The sequence below is a fragment of the Ciconia boyciana genome, chromosome 1, assembly GCF_034638445.1.
Source record: "Ciconia boyciana chromosome 1, ASM3463844v1, whole genome shotgun sequence".
NCBI lineage: Eukaryota > Metazoa > Chordata > Aves > Ciconiiformes > Ciconiidae > Ciconia > Ciconia boyciana.
Genome location: NC_132934.1, coordinates 93,204,667 through 93,213,671, shown reverse-complemented (window position 1 = coordinate 93,213,671; position 9,005 = coordinate 93,204,667). Strand labels below are relative to the sequence as shown.

Sequence of the window (9,005 nt, the reverse complement as noted above, 5' to 3'; positions counted from 1 at the left end):
GGACGGTTAGCCGCCCCGAAGGCGGCGGGAGACTACAACTCCTAGCCGGCATCGCGACGGTGGCGCAGGGGCGGGGCGACGTGGAGAACTACAGCTCCCGTGGTGCCACTCGGCCGACGAGCCGGGGCTGTTCTGGAAGAGGGCGGGAGAACTACATTCCCCAGGGCACCCTGCGCGGCGGAGAGGGGCGGGGCGCTACCCTGGCCCTGGGCACGGCGGGGCGGAAGCGGCGGGGCCGGGCCGGGGGTGCGAGGCGGCGATGGGCGGTCGGTACGGCGCCGGGCCGGGCCGGGCCGGGCCGGGGCGGTTGCAACCGTTGAAGGGGGCGGTTGCCGAGTGTGGGAGGTGGCGGAGGGGTGGGGGGTTGAGGCGCTCTCCGCGGGTTTGCTGCCTGCCGACGGCCCCGCCGGTGGCGCCCGGTGTCCCGGCGGCCGCGCCGGGCGGTTGCTCCCCCTCGCGGGGCTGTCGCCTGAGAGGCCGGGGGGGTGGTCGCGCCCTGTGGAGATGGTCCGGTCGGCCTGGCCCGTGCCTCGTCCTGGCCGCGCGGGGTGAAGCGTGTCGGCACCGCTTGGGCGGCTGCGGCCGGTGCCGGAGCCGGAGCGCGGCCCGGGTAGGCGACCGGCTGTGGGGCTCCGCGTTTGGACGCGGCGAGAGAGCTGTTCATACGGTCACTTACCCTGGCGGCTGCCGGTCTGCCCGTGTGCTGGATTGATCCTGGTGGGACATGGTGCTGCTGGCCCGAGGCCTCTAGCAGTCGGTTTTTTTCCCCTTTTAATTTTTTTTTTTTTAATGAGTAACGCTGGAAGAGTTCTGTTAAATAATTTCGAAGTGAAATGATGATCTCAAATTATTTGGTTTGCTTTCTACTTCTAGATCACTTTTGGTGAACTGGTAGTGTTGAAGAAACTGAATGGATGGAACAGTTAGGGCAGATAGGAAGTTTGCATTTCATGCTCTCCACTTACCACAAGACACAAGCAACACTGTGTCTGTCTCTGAAGTGATCTGGAATCGTTGGAGCTGTGTGTCCTGAGGGACTCTGAGGACCTCTGAAGGTAAAAAAGTGTTTGGTAGCGTTCTTTCCTAACCCTCCGTTGCCCTGAGTATTAAAAGGAGGAACCTGTTCAGTAGTGTTGCCAGCCCCTCTCCCCACGTTTACATCTTCTTTTAGGCCTTCTGCCTATTCTGCTTTCCCAAAGAGCAGCCAGATCGCAAGCATGTTTTCTGAGAAAATGCCAGCAAACGCAGCCTTACCTTTTTGTGATGTCAGGTAAAAGGAGTTTCTTAAATGTGGTGGCATGCTGTTGGCTGAAGGGAGCAATGGCTGTAACGTTAAAAATATGCATATTTTTGTATTCCCCTCTGCCATGGTACAGTAACTTCTTAAAATGCTTATCCATTCTCCAGTGTTACAGTTGTTTTTTTGACAGAATACTTGCTTTTGTGCTGTTCTGTTTTTTTCTTTTTCAAGTCTACTGACTTGCTCTTTTTTTTCCCTTCTATGAAGTGCATGCATCTAGTCATTCCTTTGAATGTTGCTGCTAGTTTGGCCTTTGCCTTCTCTTTTGTGAGCTGGTGCTTTGAAATTTTTACGTGTCTCACTTCTTTCAAAAATGAGTATAATATCCTGTGAAGCGCTTCTGCTTGAATGCCTGTTTACTGCTGCCTTGTGTTATCTTATATTCATTGCACAGCTTAGTTTCAGCCATAACTTGTTTGAAACAGCTTCCACTGTTAGAGTATAATGTGCTGGCAGTGCCAGATGAACAAACCTTTTGTAAAAACAATGAAGGTTCTTGCTGACAGCCTATAAAGGCAAAGTATTTCCATTTATTATCAATCTTTATGTCTTTATAATTAATGTCATCTGCAGTAGTAGTAATGTTATTTTTTGGTAAGTAAGCTTATTCTAAGGCACCTCCTACATATTGTTCTGCATAGAACATTTTGCAAAGTGTGGCATAATCTCATAAACATGTAAGTAGTTGAAGTGTTAGGCAGAAGCATTGAGGGGCCCTTTATTATAAGGAATTGGGGGTGTGCTCTTGCCCTGGCACTGTCTTGTCCATGCTGAAAATCCACGCGTGTTCTTTCTGGGACAAATGCCACACAAAGCCACCCGCTAGATTTTGGGGACTGTAGCCACTCAGCTGCTTTCTGCCTGTCTCTGGAGCTGTGCATTACAAGGATTGAACATCAGTAGGTAGCCAGTCCCTTTTACCAAGTGAGTAATGAACACTGGACAGTGCTTTAATTTACTGTTTGATTTTTAACCCTACATTTTGCTTGTGAACTGCTCTTGGTTGCCAGCTGACATCAACTCTGTCGACTGTATGCCAACGCACAGAAAGCTGGCCAGAAGCACGTGGTTGTGTTTTAATATTTCCAGTGCCAGTGTTCTGCACCTGGCAGCAGGAATGTTGTATCTGAAAGTAAGATTTTTTTTTTTTGAGCCGGTTGTTTTTCTTTCTGTGTGTTAGGTACAAAGTTGATAGGACTTTGTTATTGTAAGCATTTATATTAAAAGGCAATGTCAGCAAACCGATGGCCCAATAATGTCCTGCTAACATTCTTTTTTGCCAGACACTACTCCAAGGATGGAGCTTGTAGGTTCTTGTGATTACTCCTTCCAGAGAAAGCACTTTCTAAAGAGACGAGTCAGTTGCAGAGGGTTTCTCCTGCAGTGACTGTGACTGCAATATAGTGGAAAATCCAGACCAGCCTGCTTGCCAGCCTGTTCTGCTGCTTGCCCTGAGAGTGAGTTCCCAGAGGATCTGCTCAGCTCTGAGCTCAGCTGGGTAGGAGCTGGGCAACAACAGCTTTGGCCCTGGAGATGCCACTTGCCCTGTTTGCTTTTGTGAGAAGTTTGTGGAGGGGGGGGATCCCTCAGTGAACTCAGTGGGGATGAACAGTGAGGTCAGCCCTATGCAACAACTTGCTCTCTTATTCTGCTCATCCAATGTACTGTGTACCTTGAGCTAGATGCTTGGGTATTGAAGGAGAATGTAAGTACATAACCAAGAATTAAACATTGCACAGAATATTTGCTTTCAAATCTGGACTTGATTCTATGTCTTCTAGATAAATAAGCCCAGATACAATGTTTTCTTCCTCTCAATATTTGTCCTAGCTTATAAGAGTTCACAGCTTGTGGATTATCATTTAAGTACAGTTGTGGTATGCAAACTTTGCAGTATTTTAAATGGGTGCTGCTTGTGAGTTCATCAAAAATCAGTTCTATTCCTACTTGTTGCTAAGGATGCAGTTAAATGAGGTACAGTCTCTGTGATATCCCTCCTTGAATATGGAAATTAAGCATAGGGGATGATATGGGTACACATAATCTCTCCTCCCCAACCCTGTTAGCCAGTTTCAACCAAATAGAGGAGCAGATGGGAGGGAAAAGAAATAAGAATGGCATTGTTAGCAGCAAATATTGGTGCCTTTGAAACTGCCTGCTTTAATTTGCACCTTTTTTCATATTTCAGAATTTCTTATTGGCAGGTCTGACTTGAGTGCTCATGTTTTTCCTTGTGAATGTTGTGTTTTAAGGCATTTGCTGTTTCCACTTGTGGTTCATTCAGTTGCAAAGGAGCTAGACCAAAATATTTTGATCAAAGTATGTGGGAGAAGGGAGGTAGAACAAGCAACAGACAAGAGCTGATTAGATAGTAGCTCATGTAACCAGACTAGCTATAGCTGCTGAGTTAACTTCAATTGATTTCTTTTTTTATGGCAAGTGCATCAAGCCTGATTCATCATAATCCATAAATTTAATCAAGTACAGAAAACACATGAGCACAACAGGCATCTGAGAGTCCTCTGACGTATTGCACTATCTGCAAAACATTCCATGTATTAGCAATCAATTACTCATTAAAGTCACAGTATCATCATAAGTGTAAGCATGCGTGGTATCTGTATTTTCCCATGCCTCCTTTGGCCCTGAATGTACATGGTTTGTGAGCACGACCCTGCAAAGGAGGGCATAAGTGACCCTTAATACAGGGAGCCAGAGCAAGGTCCTCCTGCCAGTGCATGAAGGCCTTTCAGTTGTGGAAGCTCTTGTGATCTTGTTCCCATGGAACAGGGCACCCCCCGTGCATTGTTTTAGTTCTTCAGAAACACAACCGTATGTATTGTGGCATTATTGCAGCATTTATCATAATTTCCAAATTTGTCTTTCAGTGCTTCCTTCATGTTCTGTCTCTAGTGCCTAGATAAATTTATCTGCTTCCCTAAAGGCATTCCCGCATCTTGGCATGGCTGCCCTTTGTGAACAGTCTGGAAGAGCTTTTTTGGCATGCTTGTGGTTCTTATCTTTGTTGTAAACACAAGCTGTGAAAGCCATATGGGATAGCAGGCTAAAAATAACTTCTACCCTTGGTAATCTCTTAAGGAAAGATAAGTCTTCTGCCTGGGTGCTGTGGATGGATTCTCTGCAGTTCCCTACAGTCAGGATCACAAATGGCAGTGAGCTGTGCCATCTGCTCTGGGGACAGAGTTGCTGTTGCTCTGTCAGTTGCTGTATCAGAGAGAGCAGCTAGCGCAGCGTGGCTGGGAGAAGGGCAATACCCATGCCTTGAACTTGCAGATCCAGCCAATGCTGACTAGTACTGTAGACTTGCTCAGTTGTTGCTTTGATTCCAGCATGTTGGGAAAGGAAGACATGCATATCCTGAGGGGACATTGAGTAAGAGGAATGATGTCACGAGTTTGACAATGCTAGGATAACTTTGCATTTACTGTCAGAGGAGTTACTCACTTGGCCCTCTCTTTCATTACAGCAGCAAGGGCGCAATGATGGATAACCGTTTTGCTACAGCGCTAGTAATTGCTTGTGTTCTCAGCCTCATCTCCACCATCTATATGGCAGCTTCTATTGGCACTGACTTTTGGTACGAATACCACACCTTGTCCCCAGCTGAGAATGTTAGTGAAGCTGGTAGGAGCATCTGGGAGGAATTTGTCAGCGAAGAGGCAGATGAGAAGACCTACACAGATGCGCTCTTCCGGTGCAACGGCACGGTTGGATTGTGGCGGAGATGTATCACTGTACCCAAAAACTCTCACTGGTACAGCCCACCAGGTATCTCCAGAGCAGTTAACACTTCCCTAGCTTGCCTGGGGTGGTATGTGCTAACTTCCTCACAACATATTCATGGCACTTTGTTCCTCCAGAAGGCTTATTTCTGGCTTATGTGGTTTGTTTTTTTTAATAAAGACAGTCTAAATTTTTAAAGAAGCAAAAGGCAAAATGGTCTGTGGCTGTCAGTGCTACAGACTCTGGATTTGATACATGATACTTGATCTAAATTTAGTCTGGTATAACTTGATTTTCTTTTGCATCTGCTGTCCTATAACTACAGTTGTAGTTGTTCTGCCAGTCACTGTCTTTTTAGGAGAGGTCCTGGGATCCAGCAATGGAATAAAGATACTACTCTCTACTACTCTATAAAGGGGGCCTTCCTCCTTTTAGCTAGTCATTCATTTTGCTCGCATGTCACAAATGTCCCACTGTTGCATCAGCACACAAATGTCCCACTGTTGCATCAGCACATTTTGGACTCCTTGTACCGTAGTGCTGGATATAGAATGAAATATTTGTATTCTTTTTCACAGTGGTTGGGGGCTAAAAAAGTGTGGTGAGCAATTATTTTAATTGCTTCAAAGTAGATTTTGGACACATTGTGTGTGTGAAGCCCTTCATTTTGAACCCTCTTTAAAAAAGGTACTTTCAAACACTTTTTCTGGAGAAAAAACATTACATGAAGTACTTTCCCCTCCCCCCCCATGAAAATACTTATTTTAGAAGACACTTAAACCAGATCTGCTCAATAGTATTCTCAAAGAAAAATCTAACTGAGGCATAAAAGGGGAGAAATTTAGTATAAAGAAGCAAATATGTTCTGTTCTTTAAATAGTCCTTTCAATCCCATTTTTGAATGAAGTGTTTAGTACGATACTACATTTTGCACATGGAGATAAGCACAGCTCAGTTAAGTGACTCTGAGTACAAGAGTATGTAACAACATAGGTGAGCATCATATGCTGTATTTCTTTCCCAATCTGTCACGCATGGCCCAGTTCTCTGTGGATAACCCAGGTAAGCTTGACAATTCTGCATGTTTGAATGCTGTCCCTCATTGTAGTAACTACATTATGCTAACTACGTTATGATAGGGCATCCTACAGATCTGTTTTGAGAGGTATTTTTTCTCTAAAATGTTTTTTTTCTCTAAAATTTTTTCTCTGAGGAGCTTCCCAGCTTAAATGGTTGGGAAAGGAGGAATTGAATGGGGGGATGGGAGCGAGACACCTAATGGTAATTTTTTCTTTTTCCCCCCAGAAACCGATATGACTACAAACTGCATCAGTTTTTCCCTCTCTGATCAGTTTATGGAAAAGTATATAGAGCCTGGAAATCACAATAGCGGCACGGATTTGAATCGAACTTGTAAGTGTCTTTCACTTCTGGCAGGTAGACAAGTAGGATGAAAAAAAAGATCTTTTTCAAATACAGTCACTCATGAGGGAAACGTCTGTATCTTGCTCTGCTTTTTGTTTTGATTTGTTTTTTTTTCTTCACAGTAGCACAGGCAGTAGGCCAAAGTTTAAAAGGAAGACAAGTGCTTTAGCAAAGGTTTTGCCTATGAATGCAGTACAGGAATTTGTGAGTTAACAAATGAAGTTCTTCCTACTTTAGTGGGGCCTTTAGTCCTTTTTACCTCTGAATGTAGTGTGTCTGATGAAGCAGAAGCAGTGTGGGTAGAACAGAATATAAGATGGTGGGAGAAGATCAGTTTCTAGCACGTCTTGAACAAAGTTGTTTTGTGTGTTTTTCACGTGCAGATCTCTGGCGATTGCAGTTTCTCCTGCCATTTGTCAGCCTTGGCCTCATGTGCTTTGGGGCTCTGATTGGGCTCTGTGCTTGTGCCTGTCGCAGCCTTTACCCTGCCATTGCCACTGGAGTCCTCCATTTCCTAGCAGGTAGGTCTCCTGCCATCCACCACTTACCCTCCCTCCTCCAGAAGCTCATGGTGACAGGCAGAGCACTTCAACAGTGAGCTCATTGTGCTTTGCTGCTTCCTTCCCTAGGGCTTTGTACACTGGGCCTGGTTGGCTGCTATGTAGCTGGGATTGAGCTGCTCCATAAGAAGCTGCCCCTGCCTGATGATGTGAGGGGTGAATTTGGCTGGTCCTTCTGCCTAGCATGTGTCTCGGCACCTTTGCAATTTATGGCAGCTGCTCTTTTCATCTGGGCGGCTCGCACCAACAGAAAGGAATTCACTCTCTTGAAAGCGTACCGTGTAGCATAAGTGCTGCTACCAAAGTATTGGGTTTTCATGTTATAGCCTCTTCTCCCTCCAACTCTTACTACTTTTTTCTTTTAGTCAGAATTTTACCTTGTACTACGTGCTTCTTGCCAGTTGAGACAATTTAGCCTGCAGGCCCTGAAGACAAAGACCTCTGGGCTAAATGACCAAACTCTGCCAGAAGTCCGCAGAACTTGAACAGGTTTTTAAATTTTTTTTTTTTAAAGAATTATTTTTTTTTTTAAAGCTTCATTTGGTTGTTGACTATCCCCTTAGTTAGGTGTACATGCCCCTTCCTAATTTTATTACCCTGTCAGCCTGGAGGAAATAGGAGTGGTGCTGTGGGGTGGAAGAGAGAGAGGAAAAGAAAAGATGCAGGTAGGCAAGAATGGGAACCTCAGTGCACAAATAATAAATAATCAGGAGCTGTCTGCTGTATGACCCAAGCAGGCAGTACCTGCAGAGAGCACCCAGAAGACATGGGGAAACTCAGAAACCTCTGTTACAGAAATACTGTAGCTAAATCAGTCCTGTAGCTTCGCTTTGGGTCTCTTATTCTCACTAGTTTGCTACTTTTTGTGGCTTCTGCCAAAACTGATGCAGGCAGAGCAGCCAGCTGTGGGAGTGCCTGCACAGCACACTGTCCCAAAGTAGACTCTGCACACAGGTTTGCTGAGGGGCAGGATAAGTTGACCCATGTGGAGCTTTGTGCTGCTCTAGCTACGCTGCTTCCAGGACCCAGGCTAGTTTGGTATCTGCACTACATGTGATTGTGCACTCTAATCTTAAATTGTGGTGTTTTTGCTTGCTGTGAAATAAGGCTTTCCTCTCTCTTGTGTTCAAAATGACCCTTCACAAGTTTTTTGTTTTTAACTTGGTTTAGTGTATGTGTGTATATGTACATATATAAACTTAACTTTTTTTAAAGCTCACCTATTTATCCTATATAGCACACAACAGGGTTTTTTTTAAAAGGTGCTGCTCTTTTCCCATCTTGCCCCAAACCTATTGTTTAAATGAAATAATAATAAAAAAAAGCTCAGAAATTTTCGTTGTTGCATGAATCTGATGGGAGGGTGAGGGAATGGTCTGAAGTGAATTTTACTTGGGGAAAGAAAAGCCAATGTCTAGATCGTTCTCTGTTTTCAGGGAAATGTCACCAGAAACAAAGATGTTTGGTTAGATTTTTTTTTAATTAAATTTTTGGGCTCCTGCTAACTTTAAACTTTCTCCTGCTCATCATTGGGGGGCGCAACACCCCGTAATTTCTAATTAGTTCACAGCTTCTGCACATATTTCTTCTAAATCACTGCAACTCTAGCCAGACTGGGTGGCATGTCTTATCTAGAAAACAATGTTCCAAGACTAAATTGTTTAATTCTGAGGCCTTAACTCCCCTTGTTTCCTTACTGCATGCTTAATAGAAGAAATATGTCTTAGAAGAAATAAAGCCTGACAAAATGAGTAAGTCTGTGATGGCAAGGATTCTGTGAGATACTGTTGATGAGAATGACACAGAAATAGGCATTTTTATCTCATGTCTCTTTTTTTTTTTACTTTGTTTTGTGCATTATTTTTTTTCTTCTTTTCAGTAGGTGCTTCTGCCCAGGCTGTCTTTGCTGGGTCAGCAAACAGCCCTAGTCACTAGTTCTCTGAAGATCAGGGATATCTGCTAGTATAATTTCTTTT

General features: G+C 44.6%; 1 protein-coding gene across 4 annotated transcripts; it reads left to right on the top strand.

The window, feature by feature from the left end:
* Positions 1-190: 190 nt before the first annotated feature.
* On the top strand, positions 191-8,360 carry CLDND1 (claudin domain containing 1). 4 transcript variants are annotated; one of them, XM_072882470.1, is made up of 6 exons: positions 191-270; positions 874-1,055; positions 4,791-5,089; positions 6,350-6,457; positions 6,853-6,990; positions 7,099-8,360. In XM_072882470.1, exons 3-6 carry the CDS (start codon positions 4,801-4,803, stop codon positions 7,317-7,319), a joined length of 756 nt encoding a protein of 251 aa, XP_072738571.1. In that variant the 5' UTR covers positions 191-270; positions 874-1,055; positions 4,791-4,800; the 3' UTR covers positions 7,320-8,360. The 4 variants fall into 4 exon arrangements, with proteins under 4 accessions (XP_072738571.1, XP_072738542.1, XP_072738552.1 ...); XM_072882441.1 differs by having other exon boundaries at positions 4,788-5,089; XM_072882451.1 differs by having other exon boundaries at positions 200-266; positions 4,788-5,089.
* The last annotated feature ends 645 nt before the right edge of the window (positions 8,361-9,005 follow it).